Source organism: Xyrauchen texanus, chromosome 2, assembly GCF_025860055.1.
Source record: "Xyrauchen texanus isolate HMW12.3.18 chromosome 2, RBS_HiC_50CHRs, whole genome shotgun sequence".
Classification (NCBI taxonomy): Eukaryota; Metazoa; Chordata; class Actinopteri; order Cypriniformes; family Catostomidae; genus Xyrauchen; species Xyrauchen texanus.
Genome location: NC_068277.1, coordinates 1,759,941 through 1,786,390, shown reverse-complemented (window position 1 = coordinate 1,786,390; position 26,450 = coordinate 1,759,941). Strand labels below are relative to the sequence as shown.

Below are 26,450 nucleotides of genomic sequence, written 5' to 3'. Positions count from 1 at the left end.
TAATGTACTGCTGCGTCCAACGGATGCTTTTGGAGCGTCTCACTTTGGTTGCATTGCATCATTAACATACCATTTTAGGTTTCTGGATCACATTAAATATAGTTTAACACTTTTTGAAATCCATACGTTTGGATATGCGCTGCATCAGAGTGTTTGTAACACAAGTCCGTGTTCTTGTGCTGTCAGTAAGAGTGTTTTATTCTCTTTATAAGTTGTGTGTTACTACAGCTGAAGTTACACTGACTGCCCCCTGGAGAAAACCGGTGGTACTACAAGCTTGAATTGCTCAGATATATTGCTCCTTATTACGGTCCGGGACATGATTAATTGCATACATTAAAAAAATAAATTAATCGCACTGGATTAACATATTAAACTGACAGACCTAATATATATATATATGTGTGTGTGTGTGTGTGTGTGTGTGTGTGTGTATGAGTGTGTTTGAGTGTGTGTGTGTGTGTGTATGAGTGTGTTTGAGTGTGTGTGTGTGTGTGTGTGTGTGTGTGTGTGTGTGTGTGTGTAGTGAGTGTGTGTGTGTGTGTGTGTATGAGTGTGTTTGAGTGTGTGTGTATGTGTGAGCGTGTATTTATCACTTTGTGGGGACCAAATGTCCCCATAAGGGTAGTAAAACCCGAAATTTTTTACCTTGTGGGGACATTTTGTCGGTCCCCATGAGGAAAACAGCTTATAAATCATACTAAATTATGTTTTTTTAAAATGTAAAAATGCAGAAAGTTTTCTGTGAGGGTTAGGTTTAGGGGTAGGGTTAGGTTTAGGGGATAGAATATAAAGTTTGTACAGTATAAAAAACATTATGTCTATGGAAAGTCCCCATAAAACATGGAAACACAACATGTGTGTGTGTGTGTGTGTGTGTGTGTGTGTGTGTGTGTGTGTGTGTGTGTGTGTGTGTGTTAAATTAACCAACGAGATGGTTAATTTAAAAGTGAAGTCTTTATAAATGTAACATTGTTGCAATTGCAGTTGATTTGAAATGTTCTTTTTCAGATGATAACAGACGATAAAACTGTAAAGTGTATAATGTCAGTGATGATTCATCGACATTACAGTTTTATCTTCTGTTAATGCTGATCTTCTGTAAAGCTGCTTTGAAAAGATGTGTGTTGTGAAAGGCGCTATACAAATAAAATTGACTTGACTTTTCAGGTTTATATATTTAATATTGCTCAGTAATTAGGCAATACATGCTACAAGTATACTACAAACTTATAAGCAAAATATTTTCCAGATAATTAGGGATTTCCGTGTGCAATAAATGAGTTTCTCAATCTGTGACACTTTTGACTCAACATGTTTCTGAGATTCAGTGAACACCACACCTTTAATAATAACCATATATCAATAAATCAACTTTAATTCACTAGCACTGGTGCTAAAACCTGAGAAAGGAAGTGTTTAGAACTGCTGAACTGTAGAAACACAGCACATTGCAAACACAACTTGAGAATGTGAGAGACTCAGTCCATACAACATTCAGAGAATTATTGCTCTCGATTGGATATTTCTCACATAAGACCATATTTCACATATAACTGGCCTTAGAAATGACCTCTTGCTCTCCGGAGCCTCTCCTGGTGATACTGAACAGCTCACACAAGGCTGTGACCCGCTGTGACCCTGTCTGTACTGGAGGACATTCATACTGCTCTGGAACTGATGTGGGATCAGCTGTAATTTCCCCCGGTGGCCAGCAGGAAGACTCTGGCAAAGGAAGGTTTGATGTGAATAACAACTACTGTGCTGTTTATACAGAACATTCACCCTCTGGCCATTACTGATGACATCACAGGGCAAAGGTTAATAGTGCGAAACTGTGAAATTGTTGGCGGTTCTGGAGCACAAACAGAAACGTTTAATAATTACTGTTAGAAGTTTGATGAAAATTGATCCGGACAAAACATTAGTGTCACATGACTGACTGGAAACTGTAAATCTGACATAACTGATCCAAACCCCTTCAGTTTGTTGTGTGCACGCTCAGTGTAGTCTAATAAAAGAATGGGGGATGGTGACATACATGTTAAATTAACAGAACTTTCTTCTGTTTGGGTAAGATTCATTTATCTTGACTTCAACACAACTTTGTCCTCCACTAGAACTCTCCAGAACCGCAGAAAACATGTTCAATATTAATGATTCAAACTGCTATTTTTAATCTGATATGCAGGAAACATCTCCTACATTACAATCAGAGACTATGCTGCGCACAGACGGTCGTTTGGTTTTAATTGCTGCACAAACGTGTAAATAATTGACCAATCTCAGAACTGCTGGCCAAAGATGGAATTAAGAAAGCTCAAATAAATGTGTTACAACAGATTGAAAATAATTGTGTCCAACAAATGAACCAAACGAAAGAAACAAATGTGAAACGAAAGTCAGTCAGATGGTTTCCTCCAGTCTAAAGCCACATCCAGACCAACCCATTAGCCGGAAACCTCCGTTTTCAATTTCTGCACATCATTCTTTTCCAAAATGTGCAGTTATGGAGTGTTTCCAAAAGTCTCCCCTTTCAGAGGAGGAAAAAGCCATTTCAGTGTGGGTGAGAGGCGTAAATGTGGCAACATCAATGCGTTTTCAAACGGAAATGGATTATTGTGGTCTAAGGCCACACCCACACTAATACGGTTTGGTTTGAAAACGCATTCATTTCACGACGGTTATGCCTCTAGAACACTAGAACGGGGTTTTCCTACAACAAAAACAAGTTTTTGGAAAACGCTCTGCATTAATGAACACGTTCTTTGGAAAATGAAGATGTTCAGAGTTTTCAAACTAAAAATGTATAAAGTATAATCAATAACTGTAGCACATCACTCAGTGAATACATTGCACAGTTATACAGATGTGTTTTCAGTCTGGACTAGTATGTGGCTAATGTTGGGGTACACCTGACCTCTTCTAGAAGCTTCTCCAGCTGCAGGTGGCATAATACTAAACACCATCTCACTTTACAATGCACTGGCACAGGGAGTCTATGGGGCTGTAGTCGTTTGGCGACAGGGCTAGATAGATCTGGGTGTCGTCTGCATAGCTATGCAATCAATTTGTTTTTTTTTTTAACATAATTTGGCCTAATGGGAGCTTATACATGTTGAACAGGAGCAATGAGCCTTTTGGGACTCCATACGTCATGGATGTCCATTCAGATTCATAGTTGCCCATGTTCACATAGTAACCCCTCCCTTCTAGATAAGACCTGAACCAGCTGAGGACCGTCCCAGAGAGCACTTCCCAGTTTTCCAATCTGGGCTGCACTTCCCAAAAGCACTGTAAGCCTAAGCAGCTCTTCGAAACCATTGGTGCCAATGGCCTCAACAATCAACTTTAGCTTACAATGCTTTTGGGAAACACAGCTGTGGTCAACCGTGTCAAAAGCAGCATTGAGATCTAATAACAGCAGCACTGATATTTTGCCTGAATCAGAATTTAGTCGAATATCATTAAGGACCTTTATGAGCGCCGTCTCTGCGCTGTGATGCGGTCGGACACCAGACTGGAAACTGTCCAAGCAGTCGTTCGAGATTAAGAATTCATTCAGCTGATTGAAAACAACCTTTTCAATGATCTTGCCATGGGACTATAGACAGACACATATATAATTACAGTACTCAGCGGCTTCAAAGCATCTCATTCATGAGCGCTGAAACTAATAACGACTTTAATATCTAAACAGTTTTTCTGAAAACAGTCTCTGAAAAGTTAAATACTGCATTCAGCGGTGTCCATTAGACCAGAGGATGGAAACGGATCAATATACGGATGACAGGTATGGATTGATATCACCGGACTGATGCAGGTACAGTTGCCAAGAGTGTGTGAGGTAAAGTGCCAGTGTGTGTGTGTGTGTGTGTGTGTGTGTGTGTGTGTGTGTGTGTAAAATCCATACTACACAGCCCCTCCACAGTCTGAAATCCATTTTGGAGATTCACATCGATCACTGATCCAACACGAGCTTCCTGAGAGCGGCTCTTGAGTGGAAACTCCTGACCCTTAATGGAGTGACTGAAGATCCTGAGAAAGTTACAGACTCAACAGACAAATGTGTTTCTGAAGCTCTGAGCTTATTTAAGATGTGCAGAAGACAGAACAGCACTGTGAGCCCAACAGGAGAGTTTAGTCAGGAAACGAAAGCCAAATTCCATCATGTTTTATATATGTTTGACATGATCATTCATCCCAGCACAGCTTAAGCTTGGGAAGTGTGCGGTAACACTAAACCATTTCCCATTATTGTGCCATGTTTTGTGTGCTTGTCAAGAAAAGGTGGAGAGTAGAGTCACAGGAGCTACAGATATCTCAACAGGTACAACACAGCGCTCAAGGTCATGGGTTCAGTTCCCTAACAACATACACAGCACGTTTACATGCACTTTAAAAGTTCGATTTCAGTCAGACAAAATCAATCGTTAGTCTTTTTAAAATGTCATGCAAATGCTTTGATGCAGATCAATTTAGGTCAGACTAACAAACTTAGATAATGGTCGACTTGACCGCTCTGTTACTCACTGCAAAATTAGGGCAGGGAATCGAGAATCGACTCGAAATGTTGGAATGGACGCCAGAGCTGGTGTCGATTCCTTTCGGGGAAACCGGTCGATATTTGACTACTGAACTACACATTTCAGAAGCCTAACAGCACTAATACAATTTACAAAATGATTATAAAATGACTGCATCTTAACAATCATCAACCAGACTTTTGTAGTCCGTCAGCATCTGTAAATCCACTCCGTTTGTTCATCTGTATGAAGAAATCACACAAGCACTTCAACACATCTGCTTTCCTTTTTATCTAGGTTGGTGAGGGCCAGATGGAGGGTTGTGGCGATGGCATCGTCTGTTGAACGGTTTGGACGATATGCAAACTGCAGTGGGTCTAGTGAGGGGGGCAGCTTGGTCTTAATGTGCCTCATGACGAGCCTCTCGAAGCACTTCATGATGATGGGTGTGAGTGCGACGGGACGGCAGTCGTTGAGGCAGGACACTGAAGACTTCTTTGGCATGGGGATGATGGTGGTGGCCTTGAAGCACGTTGGAACGACGGCGCTGCTCAGAGAGATGCTGAAGATGTCGGTAAGAACATCTGCCAGCTGGTCTGCACATCCTCTGAGCACTCTGCCAGGAATGTTGTCTGGTCCAGCAGCCTTCCGTGGGTTGACTCTACGTAGAGTTTTCCTCACATCCGCCGTGGTAAGACAGAGTACCTGGTCGTTTGGAGGAGGGGTGGTCTTCCTCGCCATCACGTCGTTCTGCACCTTAAACCGAGCATAGAAGTCATTCAGCGCATCTGGAAGGGAGGCATCTTTGTCACAGGCAACTGATGTTGTCCTGTAGTTGGTGATGGCCTGGATGCCCTGCCACATGCGCCACGTGCCGCCGCTGTCCTGGAAGTGACTGTGGATTCTCTGGTCGTGTGCACGCTTTGCTTCTCTGATGGCCCGGGACAGTTTGGCCCTCGCTTTTCTTAGGTCAGCCTGCTCTGAAGGCGGAGTCTCGAATCCTCAGCAGCGCAAACACCTCCACAGTCATCCACGGCTTCTTGTTGGAGCGTGTGGTGATGGTCTTGGAGAAAGTGACATCATCAATGCACTTGCTGATGTAGCTGGTCACTGATGCTGTGTATTCCTCCAAGTTGGTAGAGTCGCCATATGTTGCAGCCTTCCTGAACATGTGCCAGTCAGTACACTCACTTAAGTGAGTGGGAAAAAGTAGGTGGGAAAGTGCCTAAAATTCTAAGAATGGATTAGATAGTGAGAGAGAGAGTTCTTGTTGTATCTGTGTTTTTCCATCTGTAACCAGAAGAGAAATAAAACACACCTCATTAAGCACTGCTTTAATTACTGCAGTGAAATGTGAAGGGCAGACTCTCCGTGGGTTGCCAGATATGCCCTCATAACCTCTGAGCGGGGTGAAAACAGCGGTGATGGCATCTCATTGGGTAATTACACACAGTAAAACAGTTTCTCCACACACACGCCAACACACACACACACACCCTCAGGAGCAATTCTTTATGGGTGTCGATTTGCCCTCATGTCGTCTGAAACTAAATCAAGAGTTTAAAGAGGGAAAATTCTGTCCACCTGAAGGCTCGATTCTGCCATGACCTGATATTAGACGAATCACAAGAGTTGAGCCAGAGAAAAACTCAAGCATAAATTCAGTTTTTGACACGTGTTTGATAATGATGATCATTGACAGTTTATATTGATCATAATAATTTCCACAGTGAAATCAATGTGCACTCTGTGTAATGCTGATTAAGAGTACATTTACATTTATGCATTTGGCAGATGCTTTTATCCAAAGTGACTTACAGTGCACTTATTACAGGGACAATCCCCCCGGAGCAACCTGGAGTTAAGTGCCTTACTCAAGGACACAATGGTGGTGACTGTGGGGATCAAACCAGTGACCTTTTGATTACCAGTTATGTGCTTTAGCCCACTACACCACAACTACCCCAGAGTACACTGCAAAAAGTAATTTTTAGTGAAGAGATTGCCTACATCATGCTGGCTCTGTGATTTCCCTGTCAACTAAAGCCATTTATTCATGCACAACGTCAAACGTAGACTATATCAGCTATATACGGTTGCCAGATTTCCATCTACATGAAACCGCGTGTGAACGCTAATTCTGCTTTGGACACCAAAACGCATCTCGAAACAGAACTGTCCACTTAACAACCAGACTAAAAACCCTAGTCATAAAAATTATTTTGATCTAAAATAGTAAGTAAAAGCTAATTTTATATCCACTAATTAATTCTCTAGCAATCGATAACCTATCAAATGAGTTCTGGAAACACGAACAGTTTGAGTCTGTAACTGAACATGCGTCATTGAAACCCAAGATAAGAAAACCGTCTATGTTCACGTTCCCCAACAAAAATCCACTTAAGCCCAATTAATATATCAAACAGTTCACAAACAGATGTGTAATGATAGAGTTCAATTTATGGTGCTAAATGTGACTAATGGTGTTATTTACGATTCATTTTGTACGATTATTAATGAGAAAAAGAGTTTTACGTGCCTTTTATCAGACAACGATGATATTTAATAAATAGATTAAATTTTTTACTATCGGCCGATTTATTTACGATTTATTTACTGCATGTCTTCAGGACTTCCATTATAAGTGTATTACTGTGCATGTGTGTCCTGTTTGTCTTTAAAATATTAGTAAACACTATAGATATTTACATTTATGCATTTGGCAGACGCTTTTATCCAAAGTGACTTACAGTGCACTTATTACAGGGACAATCCCCCCGGAACAACCTGGAGTTAAGTGCCTTACTCAAGGACACAATGGTGGTGACTGTGGGGATCGAACCAGCAACCTTCTGATTACCAGTTATGTGCTTTAGTCCACTACACCACCACCACACAGATATAACCTCCACCCTATCAGACAATAACTGGCATTTGGGAAACAATCATTTTGTCAAACTTTGTGATTTGTCATTTATCACACACAAGTGCTAGAGGGCGCCGCTCGCTCACGCAGCGCTGACTGGTGAATGCAGACTGTCAGATTATAGTTCTCTATATTGAAAATAATTCAATTTCTCTAACACACCTTGCAAAAAACCTAAGAACATATTCAAATGACTTTTTAGTTGAGTACAACTAAAAGTTTAAAAATCAACATGAATCCTGAATCGTCCTAAAGTTTGAAAAATTTTTGTGGTGGCGTAGTGACTCGCCTCAATTCGGGTGGTGGAGGACGAATCTCAGTTGCGTCTGCATCTGAGAACGTCAATCCGGGCATCTTATCATGTGACTTGTTGAGCGTGTTACCGTGGAGATGTAGTGCATGTGGAGACTTCACGCTATTCTCCATGACATCCACGCACAACTCACCACACGCCCCACCGAGAGCGAGAGCGAGAACCACATTATAATGACCACGAGGAGGTTACCCCATGTGACTCTACCCTCCCTAGCAACCAGGCCAATTAGGTTGCTAAGGAGACCAAGATGGAGTCACTCAGCACGCCCTGGATTCAAACTCATGACTCCAGGTGTGATAGTCAGCGTCAATCCTCGCTGAGATACCCAGAGCCCCTGAAAAATGCTTATTTTATTTAATCTACCCCCCAACCAAAAATCTAACCATTAGTAGAGACAAAATGCAATGTTAGTGACAAACGTGATCACTTCCTCTTTGAATGGGGATTGAACTGTGTCTCCCATGCAACTGACGCAATGTGCTAACAGTCGTGCCAATATATGTCCGATGGGAGATAGAGTTGGCATACTGTTGCTGATCCTAGGGTACTGGAACTTTCGGAAACAGCATGCCGACTTACCGTGTGATCATGCTGTGGAGTCCAACATCAATAATAATGAATTAGTTGATGAGTCAGTCGCACTGTAGATTCAGAACTGTCTGCGTTTGATCTAATCATTTCAAGTGTTTTTGCCTCAAAGACTGATCATTCAATGTACACACCTCATTCTCTCAGTGTGTGTTTGACAATATAACTGACACACTCAGTGTGAAATGAGCTGTTTGTGATTGTCCTTGAAGAGGGACAATTTAACCAATCAGCATCTGTTCTCAGAGCAGACTCGTATGATCTCTGATCAGATATGAACATCACTCTAGCACAAATATCAGACATGCAATAATATAAACTCATGATCTAAATAACAACTGTATTATTATTATTCAGCAATATTACGTGTCAGAGTTTAGGAGTGCACTAGCATATATCGTACACAACCTTAAACGACTGACTGTTTCAAACACGAATCGAACACATCATCCAGAACTAATTATCCAACAAACACAACACAACTAATTAACTTATGGGAAACGCAACCCTTAAACAAACAAACAAACAAACAATTTGTCTGCGAACCCGCAAGTCAACATGGGTTCCCTCAAGATTTTCCTGTGTTTTTGAACTGGATGTTTTGTTCTATAAATAACACACTTTCAGACCTCAAACATGAATTTCGAAGCTGTACTGATTTGCAGAATGAAAGTGTAAATTAATGAATAAATAAACAGACGTACCGAACTTGCATTGTGCATATGCTCTCTCTTAAAGACGAGATAAGGGCTGTTCACATTGAACACGCTTTTGCGGACGTATTCTTTTCCATTGTTTTACTATGTAAGCACGCACGGGACAGACGTTTTTGACTGTGTCATCATGTCTCGCTGTCTTGTTTAGACACCGTTTCACGTTAAAACTGCATGTCGAGACGCCTGTGTTCCATGTCATTTGTTGCCCTTCATCTAGCTTCTTTTAGCACAGGTGTCATAGAGATACGACACTCTGAAATAGTTCCGGAGGCAAAGAGGACTTCATGTTCCAGATTGTTCAAAGTATCGGTGCTTGATAAACGGTAAGCCAAAGTTATTTCTGCTCTGGTGTGCCGATGAGCTGCTGTGCCTTGTTAAAACTGTGTATGTTTACTGTTACTGCAGTGTTACGAATGTTGCCAGTAACTACATTTCCATCCACTTTTATACGTTGTATTGTTCTCGACAAAGTGAAAATTTGGAAGTCACATAGTTTTAGTTTAGCACAAAATAAATCGTCTCTTTAGCCATTTCCATTCAGAATTGTGACTATATCACAAATTATGTACCTTTTACTGTTGTCAAAAATACCGGTACTATAAGTAGGAAATACAATAAAAACGATGTAACAGTTCCAGTGTTTCTGCAGTACTGGTAATACCGAACACCGACTCTATCCGGTACCAGCGTGCAGTACGACTGACAAATGACTGCTTTAAAATGCTCACAGGTTTATTTTGAATGCGTGATCTGTTACTCCATGTACACGGAAACAAACAGTAAATCCAAGTGATGTCCTAATGTGATTTGTTAAACCACTGAATGCTGCAATCTTACTGTGGATGAGCTGCGTACTTTAAATTAATGTATAAATCAGACCGCTCAAACGCTAGAAACTCCACTGACATTGAGAATCATTCATGTTGTACATGATGACAGAGCAGAGCACTAAACTACTTTTTTTGTTCAATATTTTTTTATTATTATTATATAGTCATGACAAAAGTTTCAAACATTGTACAATAGTAATACAACATAAATGAGGATAGAATAGAGCTTTAATTTACCCGAGCCCCAATCCCATATCACCCACCCCCCAGGCTAGGTCTTACATGTCACGCACACACATGAACGCACAAACAAACATTTACTGAGAAACCAAATTAAGTGAGTGTAAAAAATAAATAAATAAATGAATAAATATATAAATATATAACTAAATAAATAAAATAAAAACAATGGCGTAAAAAGTGGTTGTAAGTGAACGCGCACCCTAATCAAGGAAGTGTTTGTAACTAATTGAAATAAGTAATAAAAGAGTTCCAGCATTTAAAAAAGTTATCAGTGTTCCCTCTGAGAGTGAATTTCACCTTCTCTAATTTAAAAAAGAAAATAAGGTCCTTCAGCCACAGGGACACAGAAGGGGACTGTGAGGATTTCCAGGAGAATAGGATCCTACGCCTTGCCACCACATCTGCCTGTTCTCCACTAAGGAGCTGTGGGACTGGCGTAACACCAAAAATAGCTAGTAGGGGGCTTGGTTCTAAGTGGACTCGAAGAATGTCTGAAAGGATGTTGAAGATAGAATTCCAAAAATGTTCAAGTTTGGGACAAAGGTAAAACATATGGCTAAGATGGCAGGGAGTTGATCCACACTTGACACAGGCGTCATCAACATCTGGGTAAATTTCTGATAATCTTGATTGTGACAAATGCAATCTCTGTACCACTTTCAACTGGATAAGACCTAGGCGAGCACATGTCGAAGAGGTACGTATTCTCTTGATGGCTCTCTCCCAAAAATCAACTCCCAGTTCAGTCTCCCATGCAGCAGAGGCTTTAGAGCTAGTCTGCTTGTCAAAAGACAAAATAGTTTGATATATTTTTGAAATGAGAGATTTTTCATGTGGTTATAACTCTTCCCATGGTTGCCTTGGGGTGGGGAGGGAAAGTCGGGAAAGGTGTTGGAGACACAGTGCCTAGCCTGAAAATATCTGAATAAGTGAGTAGGGGGTAGGTTGTGAGAGGTGGATAAATCTGGGAAGTTGGCAAAAACATTGCCAATGTATAGGTCACTGAAGCTCACTATGCCATTTCTCTCCCAGAGACAAAAGACGGGATCTAACTGAGAGGGTGGAAAGAGATGATTGCTGCAGATGGGCATTAGAGTAGAGGCAGAACATGACTGAAAGTGACGCCTGAATTGATACCATATTTTAAGAGAGGTACAGACAACTGGGTTGTCTGGGTAGCGAGAAGGAGATAAGGGGATGGAAGAGAACAAGAGAGTAGGTAAGGAAGATGACTCACATGTCCCAGCCTCAGTTGGCACCACAATGTCTGTGGGGCATCCAGCCAAAACAAACACTTCTGGATGTTGGCTGCCCAGTAATAATACATAAAATTAGGCAGAGATAGCCCTCCGCTGAGTGTGCATTGCTGCAGTAGGGATTTGCTAACTCTGGGAGTCCTCCCTCCCCATATAAAAGAGATGAGAGCCTAGATTTAAAGTACGATTTGGGTAAAAATAGGGCAATGGATTGAAATAGGTAAAGACATTTTGGCAGTATGTTCATTTTAACAGCATTAACTCTCCCAAGCATAGACATGGGAGTGTTAAGCCATTTCTGAAAAGTAGTCCTCATATAGGAAAGGAGAGGAGTGAAGTTAGCATCTAACAGGGAAGATAGTGAGCGAGTAACATTAACTCCTAAATATTTGAAACCAAGATGATTCAATTGGAATGGCAAATCAGACTGTTGAAGTGGAAGCACGGTTGCAGCCAATAGAGACAAAATCTTAGGTATGTGGGAGACAGGGTCAGTTACAAACAAAAGCAAGTCATCGGCGTATAAGGCAAGTCTGTGTTCTGACCCTCTGTGGGTTATCCCTAAAAATGAGGGCGAGGCTCTGATTGCAATTGAGAGAGGCTCAATAGCTATAGCAAAAAGCAGAGGGGAAAGTGGACAGCCCTGGCAATTTCCACGGGACAGGGTAATATAGTCAGATTTGAAATTATTTGTGTTGATAGAGGCTAGAGGCGATGTGTACAAGAGGCGTATCCAAGATATGAATGCATCACCAAAGACAAACTTACTCAATGTGGCAAAAAGATACTTCCATTCAACTCTATCAAAAGCCTTCTCGGCATCCAATGAAATTACTAATTCAGGGCGATTATTTATATCTTTGGAATAAATTATATTAAACAGGGTTCGAATGTTGAAAAATGAATGACGACCTTTAATGAAACCAGTCTGTTCTTCCGATATTATGCAGGGCAGAACACCCTCTATGCGAGATGACAGTAACTTTGCAAACACCTTAACATCAGCATTGAGAAGGCTAAGGGGCCTGTATGAACCACATGTAGTGGGGTCCTTCCCCTCTTTTAGGAGAAGGGATATTGTGGCTTGTCTCATTGTGGGGGGAAGAGAGCCCAACAAAAACAGACAATAGTAGTGGGGCCAGTTTGTCATGAAATTTTTTGTAAAATTCAGGGGGAAAGCCATCAGGGCCAGGGGCTTTCCCTGACTGTAAAGACTTGATAGAACATATGATCTCCTCTAATGTTACCGGAGCATCAATTTGCTCAGACAGCGTGGTATCAATTGTGGGTATCTCCAAGATATCCAGAAATTCTACCATCACATCAGAATTATCTGGGGACTCTGATGTGTAAAGTGAGGAGTAATACGTTTTAAAAACAGAGTTGATCTCGATAGGGTCGAATGTAAGAGTTTCAGAAGGGCATTCAATTTAAGATATAGATCGCCCAGCTGCATGACGTTTTAGCTGATGGGCCAAAAGGCGACTGGCTTTGTCACCATACTCATAATACGTGCCACGAGAACGTAGTAACAGCCGCTCAGCTGTGCCTGTGGATAGAAGATCAAACTCTGCTTGAAGGTCAAGGCATTGTTTATAGAGTTCAGGAGACGGAGTCAGAGCATATTGGCGGTCAAGGCTGAGAAATAGCATTGGAGAGATCCACCTGTCTAGCTTTCCTAATTTTAGTTTGATTGGATGAGTGAGAAATAATCTGCCCTCTGAGATAAGCTTTGAATGTCTCCCATAATAAAGAGTAAGACATATCATCTGTTTTATTTATAATAAGGAAATCGTCAAAAGATGTAGAGATGAAATCACAAAAGGCTGGGTCAGAAAGAAGTAGAGAATTGAGTCTCCAAGGGGGGCGGCTCTTACAATTGGAGGGCCAAGGGAGCATGATCAGAGATGACAATGGGTAGATATTCAGAGTTAGTTACCCTTGGGAGTAGAGAGCCATCTACAAAAAAATAATCAATGCGGGAATATGTATGATGGACATGGGAAAAAAAATGAATATTCTCTGGATTGAGGGTTATGAAATCTCCAGGGATCAACACATCCATGTTGGGCCATAAAGTCAGAAAAATATTTTGACATGGCAGAGGGAACACTAGTACATGAACCAGACCGGTCCATTGCAGGGTCCATGACACAATTTAAATCACCGCCAATAACAATAAATGCGTATTTAAGGCTGGGATCTGCATCAGTAGATTATTCGCAAATTCTACATTATCAAAATTAGGGGCATAAACATTTACCAAATATAATAGGCGTGTAGTTAAGAAAGCCCACAACAATCAGATATCTTCCAGCCCTATCATAAAGAACCTTATCCAAGGAAAAGTGTATGTTTTATGTATTAAGATAGCTACTCCTCTAGCTCTGGAATCAAAATTAGAATGAAAATACTGATCATCCCATCAGGGTTTAAGTCGAAGTTGATCTTTAATGCACAGATGGGTCAACCCTCAGCTGTTTCAGGTGCGAAAGCACTCTGGAGCTCTTCACAGGACTACCCCCCCTTTATATTCCAACTCAGAAATCTCAAGGAGGAACCATTTCTGTACCCATCAACCATGGCTTAGATTAGGTTCCATGGAAAAGTGAAAAAAGATACTTGATATCATTAAAACCATTATGACAGTGCACAAACCGGGTTAACTGACTGCAGGGGCAAGCCAACCACAACAGGTAAATTCATAAAGTAAAGATAAGTAAATAAAAGAAGAGGATAACAAAAACAAAAAACAAACACATATATGAAAAAAGACAAACAAGACATTGCCCCATACTACCCTACTCTCCCCTCCCTCATCAAACCTTACATTTCCCTTCCCAAATAAGGGAAACTGCAGGCAATTACCACATCCCGACAAGTCAAACAGATTACCTCTCTTAGTCAGAGAGGCTCCTAAACAAAGAAAACAAGAAAAATTACCCAGTGAAAACAAAAGTTATTGTAAAAACTCACATAAACATTGTAAGTGATAGTTATTGTAAAAACATGCCTAAAAATTGCAATAAATCAGAACACAACTTCAAAAACAGTTGATTGTGACCATCAGAACATAAGGCCAGACTGTGCACTCAGAAGGTAACATTGGTCCACAGTCTAGAGCTGGCTACTGGTAACATTAGCATTTCTCCCATCAATAAGCAACAAACAAACCCCCCCCCAAAAAAAAAAAAAACTCAGAGCATGTAACATTAAATCAGCTTTAAATGAGCCATATTGCCCTATCGAGTGAACCTAAACAACATATTAACACTAATAAAAGTATTTAAATAAGCCAATGGCCTATTGATGAAAACATTTGACGGCAGACAGAAATACAGTAATGTTAGCCTACCTCACAGGGCGGGTGTGCAAAACTAATCAGTTAAAGCCTGTTAAAGCAAGTCTGAAGCAAGAATACAAAAAACTGTTCTACAGGCCAAATACACACTAGTCTCACCTCACCCAGACACAGATAACACTCATTCCGATGGGAAATGGTCTTCAAACCATCTCTGTGATTTATTTGGACAGTCAAATTGTAGCTTCTCTCCATCGTAGTCAATGCGAAGCTGGGCTGGAAAACGAAGGGAGAACTGCACATTCTTATCACGTAGACAGCGTCTCATATTGGAGAAAACAGCCCTCTTCTTTGCAGTGCTAGCATTATAGTCCGGAAATATGTAGATTTTCCTCTCCCGGTGGAAGAGTTGTAGCTGATTGACAGCCCCCCAGTGACTGGCACGTTCCTTGTCGCTGTAATAGTGGAAGCAGACTATGAAAACCGTGGTTTACCGTTGGCTTGGTTATCAAATGGTTTAGGGCTGATTCGATGAGCTCTGTCCAGGACTGGTGGGGATGAAAAGACATCAGGTCCCAACACATCCGAGAAGAAACTAGACATAAATGCAACAGGGTCCTGTCCTTCGGCACCCTCTGGAATGCCGATAACACAGATTGCAGCGGCGGGAGTATGACTAGAGGTCCTCCATCTTATCGGTCAGTTGCTTATTGGATGTAGCTAGGTCCTTAACTGCCTTCTCTAGCGTGACGATGCTGTCGCTATACACAATGAGGTGCTGTTCCAGTTCAACTATGCGGCGGTCTTGGGCTTCAAACTTTGCCGTAAACCCCTCTGGGGAGGAGGCGATGGGTACAAGGGTGGTATCAATGGCGGATTTCAGCTGACTGGTGATAGCTGCTGTCAGCTCTGACAACAGAACTGTGCGGAGATTTTCCAGGTCAGCGGGTAGCTTGGCAGGCCCTGCCGCGGAGCCATTACCATCCGAGGTGGCAGGACAGACCGCAAGTGTAGCGGAAGTAGTTTTGGTCTCGTTCCGTCGACTTTTGGCTGCCATCGATGATTAATAAAGTTTAAAAAAAAAAGTCTTACAAGTTGCAACAAGGTCATGTGACCAAAACGTTGTAATACAGATTTTGTGATAACTTTTGCAAGCTAAGGTAGAGTGCAGGATTTGTTCCTTTTTGGCATTTTGGTAAAAGATACCATAATCTTTACCAGCTCAGGAATGCACAGTTCAGAAAAAGTCTAGAAAAACTTCCATCAAGAATAAAGATAATGTTGTTGTCTTCTCATCAGTTCCTCTCCATTATAATGTTTGTCATGTGACACTAAATTGTTTTGCGTTAATGCCATTTTTATCAACAAAATCTGTTTCCAAATTAGTTTTTCTGAACATTTGATGTGTCGACATAGGATGTGCTTAAGTTACACGAAAAATATCATGTTGACACTTTTTAAATTTGTTTGTTTCCATCAGCTTTATTCTTTATTTTATTTTCCTTATATATATGTGATGCTCCTGTTCTACTCGCTCCATATGGGACTCGAACCGGCGTCTCCGGCATGGGAGGTAGGTACGCTAACAAGGAGGCTAAAGGCTATAGCCCCTAGCATCAGTCGCTAGTGCACCTCTTGAGGTCAGGAGAGTGAGGTTTATACACATTACACAGCTATCTATCAGCTGACACCCATTACACTCACCCCCCTAAACCTCACTCCCATCGGGATCACGGCACCACTGTAAATGGTCCTGCTTGACCCACTCCGTACAGGACTGGAACCGGTGTCTACGGTAGACCCTAGCGTCAGTCGCTAGTGCACCTATTGGGGTCAGGAGAGTGAGGTTTATAAACATTGCACAGCTATCTATCAGCTGGCCACTGTTACATATGTACACTCATCTAAAGGATTATTAGGAACACCAGTTCAATTTCTCATTAATGCAATTATCTAATCAACCAATCACATGGCAGTTGCTCCAATGCATTTAGGGGTGTGGTCCTGGTCAAGAAAATCTCCTGAACTCCAAACTGAATGTCAGAATGGGAAAGAAAGGTGATTTAAGCAATTTTGAGCGTGGCATGGTTGTTGGTGCCAGACGGGCCGGTCTGAGTATTTCACAATCTGCTCAGTTACTGAGATTTTCACGCACAACCATTTCTAGGGTTTACAAAGAATAGTGTGAAAAGGGAAAAACATCCAGTATGCGGCAGTCCTGTGGGCGAAAATGCCTTGTTGATGCTAGAGGTCAGAGGAGAATGGGCCGACTGATTCAAGCTGATAGAAGAGCAACTTTGCCTGAAATAACCACTCGTTACAACCGAGGTATGCAGCAAAGCATTTGTGAAGCCACAACACGCACAACCTTGAGGCGGATGGGCTACAACAGCAGAAGACCCCACCGGGTACCACTCATCTCCACTACAAATAGGAAAAAGAGGCTACAATTTGCAAGAGCTCACCAAAATTGGACAGTTGAAGACTGGAAAAATGTTGCCTGGTCTGATGAGTCTCGATTTCTGTTGAGACATTCAGATGGTAGAGTCAGAATTTGGCGTAAACAGAATGAGAACATGGATCCATCATGCCTTGTTACCACTGTGCAGGCTGGTGGTGGTGGTGTAATTGTGTGGGGATGTTTTCTTGGCACACTTTAGGCCCCTTAGTGCCAATTGGGCATTATTTAAATGCCATGGCCTACCTGAGCATTGTTTCTGACCATGTCCATCCCTTTATGGCCATCATGTACCCATCCTCTGATGGCTACTTCCAGCAGGATAATGCACCATGTCACAAAGCTCGAATCATTTCAAATTGGTTTCTTGAACATGACAATGAGTTCACTGTACTAAAATGGCCCCCACAGTCACCAGATCTCAACCCAATAGAGCATCTTTGGGATGTGGTGGAACGGGAGCTTCGTGCCCTGGATGTGCATCCCACAAATCTCCATCAACTGCAAGATGCTATCCTATCAATATGGGCCAACATTTCTAAAGAATGCTTTCAGCACCTTGTTGAATCAATGCCACGTAGAATTAAGGCAGTTCTGAAGGTGAAAGGGGGTCAAACACAGTATTAGTATGTGTTCCTAATAATCCTTTAGGTGAGTGTGTATATATATATATATATCTGTCTATCTGACCAATTTTACATCTAAAGTGATCACAATACTGTTGCATACTATGGGAAGCACAATGTGCCCAACATGACGGCAACATGACCAAAAACTCTCTTAGAAAACAGGAACTCAGAGCGATGTTCAGACATGTCCAGCCGAGTGCAGTTCTCCATGCATCAATGAAAACAACATTATCATCATGCACAGAAACAAAACCAAATGCGTTTGCATGCAGAAGACTCACAGAGACTAAACCAGACAGACCCCAAACGGCAGACGCATTTCACAATTCACCGCACGATTACCACCATAATACTGTTCACAAGCGGATGCATTGTGAGATGCATATGTGATCAGTTGACTGTAATCCAAAGAAATCAATCATTCATAATGCCGTTTTTCTAATCAAATGTTCAGTAACCGGTTACTAGTGGTTGTATTTGGAATAGCACACTACTATATCATTCCTGAATTTTCTCTGGTTTTACCCTTTGCGTCATGTTCAATAAATCTTCGCCCTTTATTTGATCATATTTGTTTGACAAAGGCAACATACTGATACTCTACATACACGTGATTTGAGCTTTTCCCACAATTCCTAAACCAAGACCAAAAGTTGAAATTGCAACTCCTCCTAAAGCTTTCAAGCTACATCCACCGAACTCGGCACAGACCATCAGACTGTTCTGACTCGGGTCTTTTCTAACTGATTGGACTAACGGTTTTCGCACAAGGGACGAATAAATATCCCATAGACGTACATTTACGCAATGTTCAAATCGACAGAGACTATTTAAACTCCAATGGTCAAAAATTCAAATGTAAACAAGCCCACACAAGCCCGTTAATCTGCGTTAATTGATTTGTTTCATTTTTCTTTAATATATATACTGTATATAAATGGCATGCAGAAACATCCCTATTCCTGTCAGAAATCACCAAAAAAGATGCCTTGAGATATCAGACAAGTCTCTGTAACAGCAGGTGGAAAGATGTTTTGTAAAGAGGCGCTGTAGCTAATTCAACGGCTAATTCTGGTGGAAGTAACAGAACGGCTAACGTCACTTACAGCACCTTTACATTTTCTTCTAAAAAATTTTTTGTTGGTTTTGGTCAAGCCAACAGAGTTTGTGTCCTGTATAAAATGCTCCACTTAAACATGAATCTCACCAACGGTGATGAGGACGCTCACATTCATATTAAAGTAAATAAGCAGTCCACTGAAGTTAGCTTAATGATTAACAAAACATAGCTGAAACCAGTATATAATGTTTGCTGGTCTAATCTGGTTTAAGATAGACTCTCAGCCTGACTATCCATAAAGTGCCCAAAGCACATCTAAAACCACCCCAACAGATCAGCTTGGCCAGACCAGCTAAGACCAGGTAACCGGTTTAGGCTGTTTTAAGTCATTTTCCTCAACAAGGCTAACACACACAGTTACACACATCTCTCGCTGTATGCTAGTGTGTGTCTGGATTTCAATCAGCAATCAATTAATCCAGACAAACCATGAGGGAGACGTTTAAAAACCAATTAATCACTACAATAAATTAGCCAATTAACAGATGAGATGATATGAGCATTAAATTAGCCACAGTACCGGATAATGAAGCCACTTGTGTTTGTTATGAGTCCTGTAGACTGTTATAAGTGATAAACTGATCTACACAACCGCACAACACAAAGCTGCTCTGGTGTGATTACAGTGGGGTATTAGTGTAATATAACTCTTATACTGTATTCTGCCCAGTGGAGACGCTACACAACACCGCTACACCTATTAATACCAGCAGAAGATTGGATGAAGCAGCTGGAGCGCGCTGCACACGCATGCAGACATCTGATGTACCCAAAGTACCTGATTTACATCTTTGTGGGTAAAACTTTATTATTAAAAGACAAACAATTCAAAAAATGTTTACTAAAGGTATATATATAAAAATACTATAAATGTTTATAATACAATTACTCACATCAGAGTAATAATGAGAACAAATTCCCATTTAGCTCCTAAACCTTTAGTAAAATCTGTATCATTGTTTTACAACTCTGTCATACTCCATCTGTTGTCATGTTACACAGCGATCAGCGAGAACGAGATGACAGTGTGTTTGTACTCACGATCGCTGCAGTACGAGCCTCCGTACGACGTCATGGTGCAATCACAGGAGAAGCCCTCCCACTGCTGCAGACACACCCCCTGATGATGACACGAGTCCTCCGTACACGTCGTGCTGGGTCCTACACACACACAGATATACAGACACACACACACACACACATACACATGCACACAAACACACACACACATACAGACACACACACACACATACAGACACACACACATACACACACACACACACATACAGACACACACACATACAGACACACACACACACATAAAGACACACATACAGACACACACACACACATACAGACACACACACATACAGACACACACACACACACATACACATGCACACACACACACACACAGATACACACGCACACATACACACACACATACAGACACACACACACACACACACAGACACACACACACACACACACACACACACAGAGACACACACACATACAGACACACACACATACAGACACACACACACACACACACACACACACAGAGACACACACATACAGACACACACACACACACAGAGACACACACACACACACACATACACACACAGAGACACACACATACAGACACACACACAATGGAAACAATAGCACAAGGTTAAATGCAGATATGCATGAGCGTTACAGCAGTGCAGTGAAATAGTGGTGCAACTGTTTAGCGGATTCACTGCTCAGACATTCACACTAAGATTTATTACAAATAGAATCCACTCGGATTTGTGTCACACTCTCTGTGAAGTCTTTTCCAGCTGTGGAAACATCTGCACAGCTTCATAAAAGAGATTTCATCCAAAACACATCACTCTGTCATCATCATCAGGAAGGTCTGCTGTCAACAATCCCTGTTCAGTTTATTCTGATACCATTAACACAGATCATTCATGTCTTGTTATATTATATTTTCATATATGTATTCAAGAGGCAACGGTGAAATAAATCTCAATGATATTCCAGTTCTTTTAATATGACACAAACAATTCCATCAATTTCATATCTAATAACATCATGCATTCATGAAGCTGTACACTAGGAATAACACAAGCACAGCTGCTGAATGTGAATGTGTTTTGTGCAGGCAGAGACCGGGCGATCGAGGCAGGTAATAATGTTGTTTTTGCAGAGAGAGAGAGTGAAATGAGATGGAGTCTGCAGGGAAATCAACACAGCAGCTCCACGGCTTAAAAACGAAAGCAGCATCTGCTGTAAACTCACTCATACACAAAACATGAACAGGTTTGATGATGCCCAGTCTCATCTTACACACAGGAAAACACTTTCTTGACCTGGCAAGCTCTAATCTGATTGGCTGGCATTGACTACCACGTTCAGTTTATTTACACTTTGGTGAAAATCCCAATACATCTGCATAATCCCAGAATTTATAAATCAATAAAGCTGAAGACGGCCTGCTCACATAAAACAACACGTCTGAATAAATAATACCAGACAAAACGGAAAGTGCATCTTGTGTTTGATTAACTGTGTTTGAGTCTGTCGGCCATGTTTGAAGGTTGACTGACCATCACATCCTCGATCCACCTGTCCGACCCTGTGGAGGGCGTCTGCGAGCAGGTCAGGCAAACGGCCGTTCAGGTCAACAGAGGCCAAACACCCCTGATACCCGTCCCGGGACGCGATCAGCTTCGGAAGACTGTTGTACATGCTTTTGCCGACTCCACCGATGTACAGCTCTCCTGCAGAAGAGAGAGAGACACAGAGAGAGAGAGAGAATGAGATAGAGATAGATAGATAGAGAGAGAGAGAGAGAGAGAGAGAGACACACACACACAGAGAGAGAGAGAGAGAGAGAGAGAGAGAGAGATTATAGAGACTATAAAACGTACAATAATGCTTTGGCAATATTGTATGTAAACACAATCATAACAATAATGTACTTTTAAATTGAAATTGAATTGATAGAGAGACACACCTAAATTCAAGTTCCCCTAACACACTGCAACATGAAGCCCTTAAAACCCAAGAGCTGAAAACTCACAAACCCACTAACAACTAACAAACACCAGTTTCAGACCAGCACTGCTGAACTAAACCAGATCAGAATAAACCAAATCATAAAAAAAAGCAAAAATTCATATTTGGACCATTGGGAAAATGAAAGTAAAAACCAAAGCAAAGCCCTGGAATGTTATCAGGACCTAAACAGAACATATAATCTGGCAGAATATCTGCTCACTGTAAGAGATCCAAAACAGAGACGGATCCTCCCCAAATACAGACTCAGTGATCACAGACAAACATGAACGAGTCTCACTGGGACACGGGTGAGGTCGAGACAGACAGACAGACAGACAGACAGAGTCTGTGCTCACTGGGACACGGGTGAGGTCGAGACAGAGACACACTTTCTCCTTCACTGTGAGAAATTTGCAAAGGTAAGAGAGATATACCTCCACAAACTCTCAAACCTCATGCCACAGTTTTCCAGTTTAGCAGAAACCGATCAGATGCTGGTGTTACTGGGGGAGAACAGATCAGATGCTGGTGTTACTGGAGGAGATCAGATCAGATGCTGGTGTTACTGGGGGAGATCAGATTGAATGCTGGTGTTACTGGGTTAGATCAGATCAGATGCTGGTGTTACTGGGGGAGATCAGATCAGATGCTGTTGTTACTGGGGGAGATCAGATGCTGGTGATACTGGGGGAGATCAGATCAGATGCTGGTGTTACTGGAGGAGATCACATCAGATGCTGGTGTTACTGGGGTAGATCAGATCAGATGCTGGTGATACTGGGGGAGGTCAGATCAGATGCTGGTGTTACTGGGGAGATCAGATCAGATGCTGGTGTTACTGGGGGAGATCAGATCAGATGCTGGTGTTACTGGGGGAGATCACCAGATCAGATGCTGGTGTTACTGGGGGAGATCAGATCAGATGCTGTTGTTACTGGGGGAGATCAGACAGATGCTGGTGATACTGGGGGAGATCAGATCAGATGCTGGTGTTACTGGGGAGATCAGATCAGATGCTGGTGTTACTTGGGTAGATCAGATCAGATGCTGGTGTTACTGGGGGAGATCAGATGCTGGTGTTACTGGGGGAGATCAGACAGATGCTGGTGATACTGGGGGAGGTCAGATCAGATGCTGGTGTTACTGGGGAGATCAGATCAGATGCTGGTGTTACTGGGGGAGATCAGATCAGATGCTGGTGTTACTGGGGGTGATCACCAGATCAGATGCTGGTGTTACTGGGGGAGATCAGATCAGATGCTGTTGTTACTGGGGGAGATCAGACAGATGCTGGTGATACTGGGGGAGATCAGATCAGATGCTGGTGTTACTGGGGAGATCAGATCAGATGCTGGTGTTACTTGGGTAGATCAGATCAGATGCTGGTGTTACTGGAGGAGATCAGACAGATGCTGGTGATACTGGGGGAGATCAGATCAGATGCTGGTGTTACTGGGGGAGATCAGATCAGATGCTGGTGATACTTGGGGAGATCAGATCGGATGCTGGTGTTACTGGAGGAGATCACATTGCTGTTTGCCAGATTGCCAGATTGGATGCTGGTGTTACTGGGGGAGACGAGATCAGATGCTGGTGTTACTGGGTGAGAGCAGATCAGATGCTGGTGTTACTGGGGGAGATCAGATCAGATGCTGGTGTTACTGGAGGAGATCAGATCAGATGCTGGTGTTACTGGGGGAGATCAGATCAGATGCTGAAGTTACTGGAGGAGATCAGATCAGATACTGGTGTTACTGGAGGAGATCAGATCAGATGCTGGTGTTACTGGGGGAGATCAGATCAGATGCTGGTGTTACTGGAGGAGATCAGATCAGATGCTGGTGTTACTGGGGGAGATCAGATCAGATGCTGGTGTTACTGGGGGAGATCAGATCAGATGCTGGTGTTGCTGGGGGAGATCAGATCAGATGCTGGTGATACTGGGGTAGATCAGATCAGATGCTGGTGTTACTGGGGGAGATCAGATCAGATGCTGGTGTTACTGGGGGAGATCAGATCAGATGCTGCTGTTACTGGGGGAGATCAGATCAGATGCTGGTGTTACTGGGGGAGATCAGACAGATGCTGGTGATACTGGGGGAGATCAGATCAGATGCTGGTGTTACTGGGGAGATCAGATCAGATGCTGGTGATACTGGGGGAGATCAGATTGAATGCTGGTGTTACTGGGTTAGATCAGATCAGATGCTGGTGTTACTGGGGGAGATCAGATCAGATGCTGTTGTTACTGGGAGAGATCAGACAGATGCTGGTGATACTGGGGGAGATCAGATCAGATGCTGGTGTTACTGGGTAGATCAGATCAGATGCTGGTGTTACTGGAGGAGATCAGACAGATGCTGGTGATACTGGGGGAGATCAGATCAGATGCTGGTGTTACTGGGGGAGATCAGATCAGATGCTGGTGTTACTGGGGGAGATCAGATCAGATGCTGGTGTTACTGGGGGAGATCAGATCAGATGCTGGTGTTACTGGGGAGATCAGATCAGATGCTGGTGTTACTGGGGGAGATCAGATCAGATGCTGGTGTTACTGGGGGAGATCAGATCAGATGCTGGTGTTACTGGGGGAGATCAGATCAGATTCTGGTGTTACTGGAGGAGATCAGATCAGATGCTGGTGATACTTGGGGAGATCAGATCGGATGCTGGTGTTACTGGAGGAGATCACATTGCTGTTTGCCAGATTGCCAGATTGGATGCTGGTGTTACTGGGGGAGATCAGATCAGATGCTGGTGTTACTGGGTGAGAGCAGATCAGATGCTGGTGTTACTGGGGGAGATCAGATCAGATGCTGGTGTTACTGGAGGAGATCAGATCAGATGCTTGTGTTACTGGGGGAGATCAGATCAGATGCTGGTGTTACTGGGTGAGAGCAGATCAGATGCTGGTGTTACAGGGTGAGAGCAGATCAGATGCTGGTGTTACATTGTGAGATCAGATCAGATGCTGAAGTTACTGGAGGAGATCAGATCAGATGCTGGTGTTACTGGGGGAGATCAGATCAGATGCTGGTGTTACTGGGGGAGATCAGATCAGATGCTGGTGTTACTGGGGGAGATCAGATCAGATGCTGGTGTTACTGGGGGAGATCAGATCAGATGCTGGTGTTACTGGGTGAGATCAGATCAGATGCTGGTGTTACTGGGTGAGATCAGATCAGATGCTGGTGTTACTGGAGGAGATCAGATCAGATGCTGGTGTTACTGGGGGAGATCAGATCAGATGCTGGTGTTACTGGGGGAGATCAGATCAGATGCTGGTGTTACTGGGGGAGATCAGATCAGATGCTGGTGTTACTGGGGGAGATCAGATCAGATGCTGGTGTTACTGGGGGAGATCAGATCAGATGCTGGTGTTACTGGGTGAGAGCAGATCAGATGCTGGTGTTACTGGGTGAGAGCAGATCAGATGCTGGTGTTACTGGGGGAGATCACATCAGATGCTGGTGTTACTGTGGGAGATCAGATCAGATGCTGGTGTTACTGGGGGAGATCAGATCAGATGCTGGTGTTACTGGGGGAGATCACATCAGATGCTGGTGTTACAGATGCTGGTGTTACTGGAGGAGATCAGATCAGATGCTGGTGTTACTGGGGGAGATCAGATCAGATGCTGGTGTTACTGGGGGAGATCAGATCAGATGCTGGTGTTACTGGGTGAGAGCAGATCAGATGCTGGTGTTACTGGGTGAGAGCAGATCAGATGCTGGTGTTACTGGGTGAGAGCAGATCAGATGCTGGTGTTACTGGGGGAGATCAGATCAGATGCTGGTGTTACTGGGGGAGATCAGATCAGATGCTGGTGTTACTGGGGGAGATCACATCAGATGCTGGTGTTACTGGGGGAGATCAGATCAGATGCTGGTGTTACTGGGGGAGATCAGATCAGATGCTGGTGTTACTGGGGGAGATCACATCAGATGCTGGTGTTACTGGGGGAGATCAGATCAGATGCTGGTGTTACTGGAGGAGATCAGATCAGATGCTGGTGTTACTGGGTGAGATCAGATCAAGTCAAGTCAAGTGGTTTTTATTGTCGTTTCAACCATATACAGTTATTACAGTACACAGCAAAACGAGACAACGTTCCTCCAGGACCATGGTGCTACATAAAAACAACAAAGGACCAACATAGGACCACATGAGACTACACAACGAAATAAAATACCTATATAAACTACCTATATATACCTATATAAAGTGCACATGCAAACATGTGCAAAAAGTACAGGACAGTACAACAAATTACTGACAATGAACAGGACAATAGACAGTGCAGCGCTGACCAGTACTCAGTAGTGCAAAAAGATGACAGTTTCTAAAAATGTAAACATAACATACTATGAGATAGTGTTCTATGCACATAGCAGTTATTGAGGTAGCAGACAGTTATAAAGTGACAGTAATTAAAGTGCAACTCAGGACACATGTGTGTGTGTGTGTGTGTGTGTGTGTGTGTGTGT

The 26,450-nt window shown here is 42.6% G+C and overlaps 2 protein-coding genes across 8 annotated transcripts in view; one reads left to right on the top strand and one right to left on the bottom strand.

Annotated features, from left to right (window-relative positions):
• The window catches only part of nrxn2b (neurexin 2b), a 786,445-nt gene that overhangs the window by 218,237 nt on the left and 541,758 nt on the right, over positions 1-26,450 (bottom strand). For all 7 annotated transcript variants that reach the window (XM_052140149.1, XM_052140185.1, XM_052140162.1 and 4 more), the window contains 2 exons: positions 21,510-21,683; positions 19,951-20,070 (listed from right to left, as the gene is read on the bottom strand). In XM_052140149.1, the coding sequence (XP_051996109.1) occupies positions 19,951-20,070; positions 21,510-21,683 (294 nt within the window). The remainder of the gene's footprint in view (positions 1-19,950; positions 20,071-21,509; positions 21,684-26,450) is intronic.
• LOC127653517 (mitogen-activated protein kinase kinase kinase 11) overlaps positions 1-26,450 on the top strand; it is a 359,883-nt gene that overhangs the window by 278,409 nt on the left and 55,024 nt on the right. The window lies entirely within an intron of this gene.